Source organism: Pogoniulus pusillus, chromosome 39, assembly GCF_015220805.1.
Source record: "Pogoniulus pusillus isolate bPogPus1 chromosome 39, bPogPus1.pri, whole genome shotgun sequence".
Classification (NCBI taxonomy): Eukaryota; Metazoa; Chordata; class Aves; order Piciformes; family Lybiidae; genus Pogoniulus; species Pogoniulus pusillus.
In genome coordinates, this window is record NC_087302.1 from 8,202,575 (window position 1) to 8,215,845 (window position 13,271).

General features: G+C 63.9%; 1 protein-coding gene across 2 annotated transcripts; it reads left to right on the forward strand.

Moving 5' to 3' along the window:
• The first annotated feature begins 247 nt into the window (after nucleotides 1-247).
• On the forward strand, nucleotides 248-10,192 carry CSF1 (colony stimulating factor 1). 2 transcript variants are annotated; one of them, XM_064173767.1, is made up of 9 exons: nucleotides 248-301; nucleotides 1,687-1,818; nucleotides 3,620-3,682; nucleotides 3,986-4,165; nucleotides 5,922-6,099; nucleotides 7,035-7,873; nucleotides 8,119-8,174; nucleotides 8,268-8,320; nucleotides 8,625-10,192. In XM_064173767.1, the coding sequence occupies exons 1-8, from the start codon at nucleotides 281-283 to the stop codon at nucleotides 8,317-8,319; spliced, it is 1,521 nt and encodes a 506-aa protein (XP_064029837.1). In that variant the 5' UTR covers nucleotides 248-280; the 3' UTR covers nucleotide 8,320; nucleotides 8,625-10,192. The 2 variants fall into 2 exon arrangements, with proteins under 2 accessions (XP_064029837.1, XP_064029838.1); XM_064173768.1 differs by having other exon boundaries at nucleotides 7,746-7,873.
• The last annotated feature ends 3,079 nt before the right edge of the window (nucleotides 10,193-13,271 follow it).

The window sequence follows — 13,271 nt, forward strand, 5'->3', positions numbered from 1 at the left end:
AGGCCGATAGGATGCGAAGGGGCCGAGCCGAGCCGAGCCGAGCCGAGCCGAGTGGGCTGAGCCGAGCCGAGCGGGGCCGGGCCGAGCCGAGCCGCGGGCGCTGGCCGCCCGCCAGCCCTTTCTCATAAACCACATGCTGCTGCCGCCGCGCTATAAAGGGCAGAGCTCCGCCGGCGGCGGCTCAGCACGGCCCCGCTCGGCCCCGCCGCCGCCTCGCCCGCACCGCCCGGCCCCGCCGCAGCCCCGGCCCCGCCGCAGCCCCGGCCCCGCGACAGCCCCCATGCCCCGCCTCGGAGCCAAGGTACGGCGGCTTCTCCCGCTTCCCCCACCCCTCGGTACTGCCACCTGTGAAGGGGTCTCCACGGGGAGCGGCCCCGATTCTCCCCGTAGCCTCGGCCCGGTCACGCAAGGAGACGTGGCACAGCCCCTTCTTGGTGGGATCCCGGCGGGGTGATGCTCCAGCCCCGGCTCGGTTCCTGGATCAGCGGGATGAGGTCCCAGCCCTGTCCCGGATGCCGGAGCAGAAGGCTAAAGCCCCATCCCGGCCTCCGTTCCCGTCCCCGGCGGAGTGATGCTCCAGCCCCGGCTGTGTTCTGGAATCTCCAGTAGTCGGTTCCAGCATCATGCTGGCTCCTGGACCCGAGGGGTGAACTCCCATCCCCGCCCCAGTTCTTGGTTCTACCCCAACCCCAGTTCCCGGGCTCGACGGGGAGAGGCTCCGGCTCCAGCCCAGTCCTGGACCCGGTTCCAGCCCATCCCCGGCGGGGTGATGCTCCAGCCCCGGCTCGGTTCTGGGACTCCCTAGTTCTCTTTTCCGTTCTCGGACCCCCAGGAGGGAGAGGCTCCGGTTCCAGCCCCGTCCCATCCCCCGGTTGCAGCCCGTTCCCGGCGGGATGAGGCTCCGGCCAGCCGTGGCCGTCTCTCGGCGGTGGCCCGGGCGGCATCTTCCAATTTCACAAGAGGGGAGGATTTTCTGGACACCCTCCAAGGGCAATCCCCCCCACCCATCACCCAGGCACCCTCTCGGTGCCGGTACACCCGGAAAGGGTCACCCCCCCCCCCCCCCCCCCACACACACACACACACCGGGGTTCTGCTCCATCCCCACTTCGGGGGTCTTGGCCCTGGGTCAACCCCTGTCGCCCACGAGGGTCCCACCGCGGTTCGGGGCCTCCCGTCTTCTTTGCAGGGGGATTGGGAACGGAATTTGGGGGGCTGCCAGAGCCTCTGCACGGAAAGAGCCCGGCGGGTGCAGGAGCTGGGGGCTGGGGGGGTCCGGAGGGTGGGAAGAGGATTTTTGGGACTGGGTGGGTCCGTGCGTCAGGCAGCTCCCCGGAGCTGGGGTGGAGGAGAAGTTTGCAGGAGAAATGGTGCGGGACAAGGGCTGGATGGGGAACGTGGAGATGGCCAAGAACCACCTCCAGGCTTTTGCCAGCCAGGACCCAGCCCCGCAGCAGCACCAGCGCCGGGCGCTGGGAAATTCCCATCTGACCTGGCGCTGCTAAGAATAGCCTGGGGACAGCACCGGCACCGGAGGATGATGATGGTGGGGTTATCCCACCGGGCCAGGGTCAAGCCCTGTCCACCACAGCAGTGGGCACTCTGGGGGGTGGTGGGAATGGGCAATGTGCTCGGGGTTGGGGAGAGGCTTAGCTCTGATCCAAGCCTTTGCTCTGCCATGCCCAGGTGTCCCTGCTCCGCTGCACGTTGCTGTCGTCCCTCATCCTCCTCCTGGTCTGCAGCATCCATGAGACGGAGCAGAACAGCTACTGCCAGCAGATCATCACGGAGAAGCACCTGGCCGAGCTGGAGGAGCTGGTGAGTGCCCTCCCGGGGCCGTGGGCTCCTTCAGGGCTGGGACAGGCATGAATCAGCTCAGTGTTGAGGGCTGGGAAGAAGCAAATCAGCTTATCCTCAGCTCCACCCGCGAAATGATGGTACCCAGCAGCTGAGCATCCATGGGCATGAGGCACAAGTGGGCACCAGGGCAGGGGTGACAATGTGCTGCTGTGCCTTTATCACTGGCGGCCGTGGAAAGGCATCAATGGCAGAAAGGGAAGAAGAGGGGAAGCAGGAGGTAGCCGGAGTGTGGCTGGGAAGGGGACGCGAGTGGGGCTGGGTGGGTGCAGGGGCGATGGGGAAGCGGCGCACGGGAGGGCCGTGGTGTTCTCCGGGCGGCTGCGCAGGGGTTAAGCGGAGGAATCCGGCTGCATTCCTGAGTCCAGCTGCTTGCCTGGAAGCTGGGCTGGCAATGGGGCTGTGGGTGGGTGGCAGGCAGCGAGGGGGGCCAGCGGCCGGGCCAGCCGGGTGATGGAGCCAGCCGGGCTGGGGACATGGATGTCTGCATCCCCGCGTGGGCCGTGGGCAGCTCTGGGTGCTTGCATCCACCCCACGATGAGGCAGCTCCTGGCCCGGTCGCGGCCGCTGGGGTCGTTGTGTCTCGCCTCGGCCCTTGGCTCACCTCCGAGCTGGGAATCAGGCGGATGTCAGGGAAGAAGCGGGAATCGGGGGCAGGCAGGGATTTGCAGGGCTGTGGCAGATTAAATGCTGCTCTTGCAGCCGAGGGGGTGCGAGAGCCCAGAGCGGAGCCTCCGAAACCTCCTCCGCTTCGCGCCGAGCTCCAGCCTCTAACCGCCGCATCCGGGCTCGCCTTTTACCTCTTCCTCTTCTAAACACCGAGCCGCGGGGCCGGGAGCTGGCAGATATCACCTCTGCAAGCTCAGCTTCCTCTCCTCCCCCCTTCCCCGAGCTCTCCCTGCAGCCCTCAGCACCTCACATCCCTTAGGGCACTTTGGTGGTTTGGGGTTTGGCTTTTTTTTCTGCTTGGCATCTGCCCCGAGGATCCCAGGAGGGGTTTGCGGCAGAGAGGGAGCAAAGGAGACGGTGGAGGTTCGAAGGGGAGTTGCGGTTCTCCAGGCAGGGGGATTGCGAGCCCTCTCCTCTCCCCGCTGGCGGAGGAGCCAGCCCCTTGCTCCAGCTCCTGTGGGATAATGGAGCAATTGTTTCCGGGCCGGCATCCCAGGCTGGGAGGCTGAGGGCTGCCAGAACTGCCGGCCGGCAATCCTGGCAGCCCTCAGCCCTCAGCCTCCCAGCCTGGGATGCCGGCCCGGAGGTGGGGTGGGCTTGTTTGGGGTCGCTTTTCACACACTGCCTACTCCAGGAAAGAAAGAAAGAAAGGGGTTTGGTGTATGGGAGCTGATGTTGTGCGACGGCTTTGGAGGGTTTGTGTGACCTCGGAGTGGCTGTCACACACCCCCCCCCCCCCCCCCCCGCATGGCAGGATGCTCTTTTGTGTCGCTGGGGAGAATGGAGCAGAGCTGAGTTCTGCCGCGGTGCTGGGAGGAAGAAGAGGAAGGGAGGTGGGGTAGGAGCAGGCATCCCTAGTACAGGGAACACCATCCTGGTGGGGTGCTGGAGAGATAGAACCCCAGGGAGGTGGCAGTGTGGGGAGGAGGATGGGCTGGGGTGAAGCAGGAGTGGGAGACCCCCAGCACTGTGGATATGAGGGGGGGAGCAGTTCGGGAACCCTTTTATGTCCTTGAGGTGCCTATTTTGGCTCTGCTGCCCCTTCCTGCTGTCATCCATCCCCCTGGGGTGACATCCTGCTCTCTCCTTCCAGGCTGACACTCAAATGCAGCACCCAGGCAGAGTCTCCTTCAAGTTCATCAATAAGATGCAGCTGGTGAGTGGCTCCTGACTGGGCAGCAGGGGACAGATGGGGACAGGGACCAGGGCTGGCTGGTGTGTTGTGGGGGTTCCCAGATCCACAGCTTCCCCTCTTCGTGGGAGGCAGCCCAGGAGGGACTCATCCTTCCTGACCAGCTGTCAAGTCTCAGCTTGACTTGCCTGTGGGACCATACAAAGGCATTTTGTGGCTCTGTGCCTCAGTTTCCCCCTCAGGTAGAGTGGGATTGGTGCTGCAGCCTCTGCCCACCCAGTATCCAGCCTGACTGTGCTTGTCGGGGCGGGGGGGTGGTCCTTGCAGAACGACTCCGTTTGCTACGTGAAAGCTGCCTTCCCCCTGCTGGGCAAGATCCTGCAGCGGACCGAGTTCAAGGAGAACTCCTCCAACGCCAAGCGGCTGCAGGCAGTGCGCAGGATGTACAACCGCATCGACGAGAACGTCGACCCCTGCATCCGGGAGGAGGACGATGAGGAGAGGAAGGTAATGGTGCCCCCTCCCGCAGCTGCTTGTTTTAAGGCATGGCAGGCTCAGGCTCTTTGAAAGAAAAAGGGCAGTAAAAGACTTGTTGGGTTGGAGGAGAAAATACAGAGAGGTTGTGTTGAACAGTGTGCAGGGGTGAAAATAGGGCAGCTCACAGATCAGAGGATGGCAGGGGCTGGAAGGGACCCAAAGAGCTCATCCAGTCCAAGCCCCCTGCCCGAGCAGGAGCATCCAATCCAGCTCAGGGCACACAGCAACACATCCAGACAGGCCTTGAAAGGCTCCAGGGAAGGAGACTCCACAACCTCCATGGGCAGCCTGTGCCAGGCTCTGGGACCCTTCCAGGCAAAAACTTCCATCTTGTGCTGAGCTGGAGCCTCCTGTGCTGCAGCTTCCATCCACTGCTGCTTGTCCTGTCCCAGGGAGCAGTGAGCAGAGCCTGTCCCCCCCTCCTGACCCCAGCCCTCAGACAGTTACAGACATTGCTTCAATCCCCTCTCAGTCTTCTCTCCAGACTCAGCAGCCCCAGGTCCCTCAGCCTCTCCTCATCAGGCAGTGGTCCAGCCCCCTCCTCATCCTCATAGCCCTCCCTTGGGCTCTGCCCAGCAGAACCCTGTCCCTCTGCAACTGGGGAGCCCCAAACTGGAGGCAGTGCTCAAGACTCCTTAACACGAATCCTTAGCACCTAACACAGATAGAGGCTATGTAAGAACTCCCCCAAAGCCTTCCCCCAGCCAAACCAAACACCCCCCCAGGGGTCATCTTCTCCCCTCCCCCTTTGTCTCTCAGTTATGCTCCAAACAGGCTGAAATTCCCTATGGAGGCAACCTTGAAGGCTGTGGCCTGCAGGGGACTCTTCCATAGTTGTCCCTCCAGAGAGCTGAAAGGAAAGGGCAGAGACCAGATTGACCTTGCTGCTCACTTCCAAAGTGCTGGCAGGGTCTGTGAGATGGAGTAACAAACTCAGGCCATGCAGGGCCATGCAGTCCATCCCCTGGGGTGGAGCTTGGTCTCTGTAGGTTTTTAGGGAGTCTGGGATAACCTGGAAGCCCTCAAACCACAACCCCCCCACTTCTGGGGTGCCAGATCTGCCACAGTGTGGGTGCCAGTCTCTGCCCTTGGGTGAAGGACAGCACAATACAAGAGAGCTGTGGAGGTGCTGGAGCAGGTCCAGAGGAGGGGAAGGGCCTGCAGAATAAATCTGATGAGGAGCAACTGGGGGAGGTGGGGATGGGTAGTGTGAGGAAGAGGAGGCTGAGGGCAGAGCTCATTGCTGTCTGCAGCTACCTGAAGGGAGGCTGTGGAGAGGCTGCTGCTGGGCTCTGCTCAAAGGGAGCTGCAGGCAGCACAAGGGGGAATGGCCTCAGGCTGAGGCTGGGGAGGTTCAGATTGGACACCAGGAGAGAGTGGTCAGGGACTGGGGTGAGCTGCCCAGGGGGGTGCTGGAGCCCCCCAGCCTGGCTGTGCTCCAGAGTGGTTTGGATGTGGTGCTTGGGGCTGTGGTTTAAGGTGAATGCTGCAGAGCAGGGCTCTGGGCTGGGCTTGGTGCTGCCCAGGGGCTGTGCCAGCCTGGGGGTCTCTGTGATGCTGCACATGGAGGATCTGGAGCACCCCGGGGCGGGTGTGTGAGTGGGTGGGAGGTGTCTGCACAGGGAGCCATGGTGGGGCTCAAGCCCTGCTCTGGGGGCAGTGTGGAGCCCCGCGGTGGTGGCACTGGGGTGAGTGGTTGCACTGCTGAGCTTGGCTCTCGCTGCAGCTCTCACAGATGTGCTTCGAGGAGTTCACCACCTCCCCCTACGAGATGCTGCTGCTGGTGAAGGAGTTCTTCCAGGACATCAACCAACTGCTGCAGAACCAAGAGACCTTCGAGAGGGACTGCAGCCAGGTCTACCTCAGCACCTGCTTGGGGCCCAGGAAGGATGGATCCCCACCAGGTGAGATGGCAAGGCTTTGCTTCTGCCTGGCAAACCCGTGCCAGGCTGGGGGGGCTTGAGCTCACCTGCATGGAGCAGCTTGGGAGCCGCGAGTCCCTGTCCGTGGGCACACGCGGGCACCGCGGGCACGGCATGTGTCTGCTCCCTGTCTGTGTCGCTCGGCTGGTGGCTGCCCCGCGTCTGGAGAGAGCTAGGGTCGGGAGAAGGGAGTGGGCAGCGGCTGGGGTGGGTGGGGCTGGGCGGAGTCCTGCTGGGAAGGAGGCCAAAGAGATGCCCAGTGGGAATAAGGAGGCATCGCCACGCCCGGCTGGGGGCACCGCGCTCGGCTGCGCCTCGGAGCCTCAGCGCCCAGCTTGGGCCTAACACGGAGAAATCGAGGCACTGGCACCTCCCTGCCACCAACCTCCTGCATGACCTTGGCCGTGCCACTTCGGCTGCCCTGTGCCTCAGTTTCCCCTGCCCAAGCCACTGGGCAGAGCCCTGCCTGCCAGGCTGGAGGAGCCCTGTGCTGCCGTCCGTGCTCCCGCGAGTGCCCCTGCTTGTGTTTGCATGCCCGCGGAGAGGATGTCCTGCTGTGTGTGCCAGCTGTGCCCTGTCCCTGTGCCATGGGGGACGTTAAAGGTGGCTGTCCAGCTCCTGCCAGCCGTGGATAACCTGCTGCCATCTGCTCAGGGGACCTGGTGATTTGGGTTAGCATCATCCCACCTGCTGCTTGTCATCTTCGTGCTGCCACATCTGTCCCTGGCTGCTCCCTGCCTGCTCTCTGCCTGCCCCCTGCCTCACCTTCACTCTTCCTGTGTTTTGGGTGGGGGCTGTCTGACCCCCACTTGCCATGGGGAGGGCTGGGGGTGTTGCCCCCAACCTCAGATCTGCTGACTCTGCCCCTTCTAGAGGCTGGTGACCCCACGGCCATCTCTTCTCTCTGCTTCTTTCAGGTGTGGGGACAGATCCTGACTGCAATTGCCTGTCCCCTGCCCTCCCTCCTGCCACCCAGTCCTCCCTCTCCGCTGCCACCCATGCCAGCAGGGAAGTGGCACCTGCTAGCACCCAGGTCCCTTACAACCTTCTCCATGCCACCCTCGCTGACTTAGATGCTCCGTCTCAGCCCCCCAGTAGCACGGAGGGTGGCTCAGGGATCGAGGAGGCCCTGGGTGCCGGGGTAGGTGACCTGGTGTCAGTGCCATCCTCTGGGATGCAGCAGACAGCTCCAGTCGACCGCTCCAAAACCCTCCTGGATCCAGCCGGGACCTTGAGCCTGGCAGCAGAGGATGTCCCCGTCCTGCGTGGGGACGGAGAGCTGGTGGACAGAGGCTCTGAAGCTGCAGCTGGCCACCCGCTGCAGGATCTGGCCCAGGAGCAGGGAGCCTCCATCCTCCCGGAACGTGCCGGCAGGCTCAGCACCACCACGCCAGCGGCACCCCCCAGCTCCGGCCCGGCGGGTGGCAGAGCCAGGATCCGCCCTGCCGCGGCGGCTGAGCCTGTCACGCAGCTCCGCTTCTCCAGGATGGCCCCGGCCGTCGGGGGCCGAGCTCCGGGAGGCCCCCGGGACGGGGCGAGGGGGCGAGGCTGGGGGCTGAGCCGGCTGCGGGAGCCCGAGGACGGTGGAGCCGGCCCCAGCTTTGACTCTGGCTTTGTTCTGAGCGCAGAGCAGCGCAGGAAGGAGCCGCCGGCCAGAGAGGGCCACTGGGAGCCCCTCGTATACATCCTGGTGGCCAGCGTGGTGGCCGTCTTGCTGGCCATGGGAGGGCTGCTCTTCTACAAGTATAAATCCAGGGTAAGGACCCCCCCGCAGCTCCCCTTCCTCCTCCCTGGCCACACGTATCCTCTCCTGCCTCAGTTTCCCCACTTTGCGTTCTTCTCTGTGTGGACTGAGCTCCACTTGCTCCATCATTTCGAGGTGGGGGGACAAGAGGTGGTGCTGAGTGGGGTGGGAGGATGCTGTCTGGGGGAGTCCTGTCCCCCTGCAGCCCTCTCCCCTCCCCCAGAGCTCATCTCTCTGTCCTCTCTCCTTCCATGCAGGCCCTGGACCGGTCGCTGGAGTATGGAGGCTGTGACCCCGAGGAGCCAGAGAGGAGGTGAGTGTGACACCGTCCAGCCTGGGGGGGCTTTGGGGACCCCTGCCCTGGGAGACCCTACCCTAACCACCCCTCCCTGGCTTTCGCTTGCAGGGCGCTGCAGGGAGCCAGGGCATGTCCAGAGCTGGAGACTCAGGACCTCTGAGGTGAGCAGGGGCTGAATGTGACCTCGCAGGGCTCTGCTCCAAGCCAGCAGGGACAGTCCCAGCGTCACAGACCTCACCGCGGGGCCGGGAAATGTGGCTGCTGGACAGGGTGGGAAGAGAAAGAGAGGAGCAGGTCTGCACCCCGGCGCTGCCAGGCTGTGGTTTTGCAGCCCATTAATCCATTACCGGCACTTTCCCCATGGATGCAGTGCTTCTTCCTGCGGTTTCCATCTGGTTTTCCTCCCCTTCCCGCCCTCCCTGGCAGAACCTCAGCTCCTGCTCATCCTTCTCCTCCTTTTCCCAGGGCCCCGAGGTGGGATGTGAAGCTGCTTCGGGGGGGTCGGCTCCGGATGCTCCTCGCCGTGCGAAGGAGGCTGGCAGGCGCCGGGCGCTGCCGTGCCGCTGGCACTCCCCACTCTTCCCTCGCCCCACGCCAACGGCCAAAGACTGCCACAACCCCACCCTGGCAGAGATAAAAGGATGGGGGGATGCACCCCTGGAGGCAGAGGGCTGGAAGACGACGGATTGTCCCTGATGTGACACCTCGGTGCTGAGCGGGACGCTGGAGGCGCTGGGTGTGGGACGCTGGATCCCGCTCGCACGCAGCCCAGGGCTGGCTGAAGATGGAGGAGTCCAGCGCCTGGAATCTCCTCTGGCTCTTCTCCCACCCGAGCACAGCAGGGTTTGGAGCAGCACCCAGCACCCTCCCCGGCTTCACCCTGCCTTTCCTAAGGCTTCAGCTGGAGGATCTTGGATGCTGGTGGGGAAAAGGGAGGCTTGGGCACAGAGACTGCCCTGGACTGCACGGCCCCAGCCCTGGCTCCCAACGAAACCCTCACACTGTGAATATTTAAAGCCCACCAGTGCCTGTGTCCCCACGCAGGGACGGGCTTGGGGGTAACGCTTGGCACCGTCCTGGTCCCCCTCCTCCTGCCACCAGAGATCTGGTCCCGTGCCCGAGCTGGCCTCGGCTCACGTCGTGCCCTTAGGGCTTTATTTTTTATTATAGCTGACGAAAGTCTTTATCCCACCCAAGTATTTTCCCGTGGGGGGGTCCCCGTCCTGCCCCCTCGCAGGGCTGTCGCCGGGAGCTGGGCTCACCTGCGATCGGACTTCCTCTGGGACTGCGCCTTCGGGACGGGAAATGGGGCCGGGGAAGGACCAAAGCCAGGGGGTGTGAGGGATGGAGGTGCCCCACCTGGGTGCCGCGGGAGGAGCTTTTCAGCTCAGCCCCCTTCCTGACTTTGGGAAAAGCCTGGTTTGGGATGTCCCAAGCCGGGAAATACCCCAAACCCTGGGCTTGGGGTTTATCCTGCCCCCCGCCCCGTACCCCACCCGCCCCCCGTCCACAGCATTCCTCCTGCCCTGAATGTGAAGCGAGGTCTGCGCTGCTCTGGGGTCCTGAAGTGTTCTTTTGATACGAGGGGAGCAAAGATGGAGAAACCAACCGGGGTTAGGCAAAGCCTCGCTGGTAAGCGGGGAGGGAAGTTTACGTCGTGCATTTACGGCTGCCCAAACCGGGGAGGGAAGCGGCTGCAGGAGGAGTAAAGCAGGAGGAAACCCTCGGGGCCGGGGGAGTCAACCTCGCTGCTGGTGTGCGGCAGCGATTTGCACCGTGGAGGAGAGGCCTGGGAGGGAGGCGGAGGTGTGGGGTAGGTGGAGAGGGGGTGTGTGGAGATTTGCCTGCGAGCTGTGTCAGGTGTGTTTGGCCTCGGTTTGGGTTTGGTTTGTGGGTTTTTGGTTTCTGTTCGGTTTTGTTTTGGGTGTTTTTTATACAATGAAATGTTGAACTATTTTATACAAAGTCATTTAAAGAAGTCTATTTAAAGAGAAGCAAAGCAAACAGCCTGCACCTTTCATGTGGTTCACAAACAGAGGGGGACAGGGAGGTGGGGGGATGCAGCCTGTGGCACACACTCTCCCCCCCCCCCCCCCCCCCCCCCCCCCCGCAATCATGTTTCATCTCTGGGGTCCTGCACCTGGGGGGTGAAGGGACATGCAGGGCTGTAGGGACAGAGAGGGAGGGGATCCATCTGCTGTAGCTGGAGAGGAGGCAGGAGGGTCCTGATGGAGCTACCCCCACCCCCTGCTCCAGGACAGGCAGGAAGAGGGAGGATGGAACCCCCAGTTCTGGCCCCTGGGCTGTGTTCCCTTCCTGCCTGCACCTTGCACTGAGCTTCGGGGACCTGCAGTGCAGCCGATGGGAGCAGCTCTGGGATCTGCTTTAGAGGGGGACACGGACCCAGGGAAAGCTGCTGGAGGTCCTGCTTGTGGGGCTCTGGGATGGAAGGAAAGCTGGAGGGGGAGGGAGGCTGGCTGCAGGGGGCAGGCTGCAGGGGGCTGGCTGCGGCCGGCAGCAGGCTAAGGGCTCGGGGTCAGGCTCCATCCCGGCCGTGCTGCCCTGCCCCATCTTTCCTGTTGATGCAGACAGTTCACGGCCACCGGCAGGAGGGCAGAGGGCTGGATCCGGCCTCTCTGCCCCCAGCCCTGCCCTATCCCTGCGGTATCACCGGCACCGGGGCGCCGGGAGCGGGATCTCCTTTCCCGGCAGCGGCTGCCCCCCGAAATCCTTGCGGAGAGGCAGGGAAGCAGCCGTGCGAGGCCAACACTCGAGGCTGCTCTCGACAGAGCTTCCTGCGAGCACTGCACCGCACAGGCAGCTCCGGGAGGCATTTCCGTCCGTCCCTGCCAGCCCCCAGCTCCCTTTGCCTGTCAGGAATAAGGGCAGCCCCCGAATCCCACTCCCCTTGCACCAATCCAGCATCCCCAGGGGGGTGAGATTACTTTGACAGCATCTTGAGCCCCCCCTCCCGCGGTGTGCTCATGGAGGGGGTCGGTGCTGGGGTGCAGGGTTGAGCATCCTTCCCCCTACTTCTCACTCAGCAAGGATGGGAAGGGCAGGATAGGACCGGGAGCCTTCCGCGGGTGTCGGGGCTGAGCCTGCTGCTGCCTTTGCTGACAAACAGGATTCCTCGAGGGGAGCTGACTCAGCCCAGCCCTTCCTCTCCCCCAGCAGCAGCCGCCGGGGGTTTCCCAGGTCCACATCCCCTTCCCAGGGAAGTGGGACCTATATATATCCTGCTGGATCCGGGCCACAATCGTTACGGTTGGACTGGGGGGGGGGCGGGGGTGAGGGGTATCTGAGGTCAGAAAATGCTCTTAGGAGTGGGCAGGGTGCCCAGGCTTGGGGGGTGCTGGGGGGGGGGGGGGGAGTGAGCCCCTGGGCTGCAGGCAGCTCAGGTGGAGAGTGATGTGCAGGGGGAGGTTGCTGGCGCTGGACGATGGCAGTGCTGTGCTTGTGGCTTGGTGCTTCGGTGGAGCTCAGAGGAGCAGAGGTAGGAGAGCTGCTGGCTGCTGGGGGTGGGGGCTGTGAGGAGCATCCCCCCCCGCCCCCTCTGAATTTACACCCCACAAATCCTCATCCCTGACCCCCTCAGGCTGCTTTGAGCAGCCCAAACCTGTCAGAGCAGATTGGAAAGTGCTGGAAAAAAGCAAAAACCTCTTTTCCCTGCCCTGGGGTTTGGGCCAGGGGAGTCCTTCTGCTTCCAAGGTGCCCAAACGGTGCCCTCTTCCCCACTCCGTTACTGCCCCGTCTGGGAGCAGAGAGGTGACTGAGCAGCCCCCAGCACCCCAGAATTTAAGGGGGGCAAAACCTGCTGTCAGCCCCCCCCCCAGGTCAGGGCTCCCTTAGCTGGAGGCACACAGAGCCACATCCCTGTCCCTCCACACCTGCAAGGAAGGGTGCAAAAGAAATTCCCCCCCAGGACTGAACGGGCATGGAGGGTGGTGGCACCCTGGGGTCCCCCCTGGGGGGGCAAAATGGGCATTTGGGCCTTCAAAATCTTCCTCAATGGGGTGAAAAAAGGTGATGTGGGGAGAAGAAGGCTGCAGGTGGGGAAGGTGTTGGCCAGTGGCTGCTGGCACCTTCCAGGACTGGCATGGGGGGGCATGGGATAGCACAGAGTGGCACAGACTGGGGACACCCAGCCCCAGCGTCCTCCCCAGGCACCCCAGCACTGGAGCCAGGGGGTGCTGCTTGTGGCATCTGGGGGGAGGGGGGGAGGTGGGACTCTGAGATCCCCCCTAAGCAGCCTGTGACCTCACCAAGTGCCCCAAGCCCCTCCCAGCTGCCTTGCTCTCTGCCCCCCAAATGCTCCAGGAGGCCTCTGCCCAGCCTGGGAAACCTCCCCCAGTGGCACCGCGGGCACCGCAGAGCTGCTGACAGGGCAGAGGCGCCCGGAAAGGGCCCCGGGGCCGCGGTTCCCGGGGCACAGTGGGTCCGGGACAGGGTTTTGGCCCAGGAGCTGCTGGAGGATTTTGGTGGCCAGAGGCCGTTTTGTGGTCAGACTCAGCGATTTTGGTTACAAACTGTTATCTGCGCCCCCTCCCCCCGCGCTCTGAACCCAGGCGCTGATGTTTGCCCAGCTGGCACTTTAAGGGAGTGCTTGGCTGGGGCTGGGACCCCCCACCCTGCTTGCCCCTAGGGAGCTTGGGGACAGGGTCAGGGTGCCCCAGGGGCAGAGCTTCCTGCCTGTCCCGGGACAGAGGCACAAGCCTGTCCCTCGAGTCCCTCTGGGGACCCCCCAGACGCAGGGGGTGATGCCCAGCAGGACAGACAGACATCCATTGGGGTCAGCACCCTGCCCCCACCTGCGCCCTCAGACTGCCCCCCCACACACCCTGCCAGAGGGCTGTGGGAGCTTTCAAAGGTCCTGGGTGGGTGCTCAGCCCTGAGCCCTTCCACAGTGCAGGATCTGGCCCCTCAGCACCCCTGACCCTGTGGGCAGACTGTGGCTGTCCCTGCCTGAAATTAAAGCTGGACCCCAGTGTGGGGGACCCCAGCGATGGAGTCAGGGGGAGGAGGAGGAGGAGAGGAAGGCAGACTTGCCCAGCCCTGGCACTGCCAAACAGGGCTCAGCACCCCCTACCCAGGCTGGGAGACTCCTGGGAA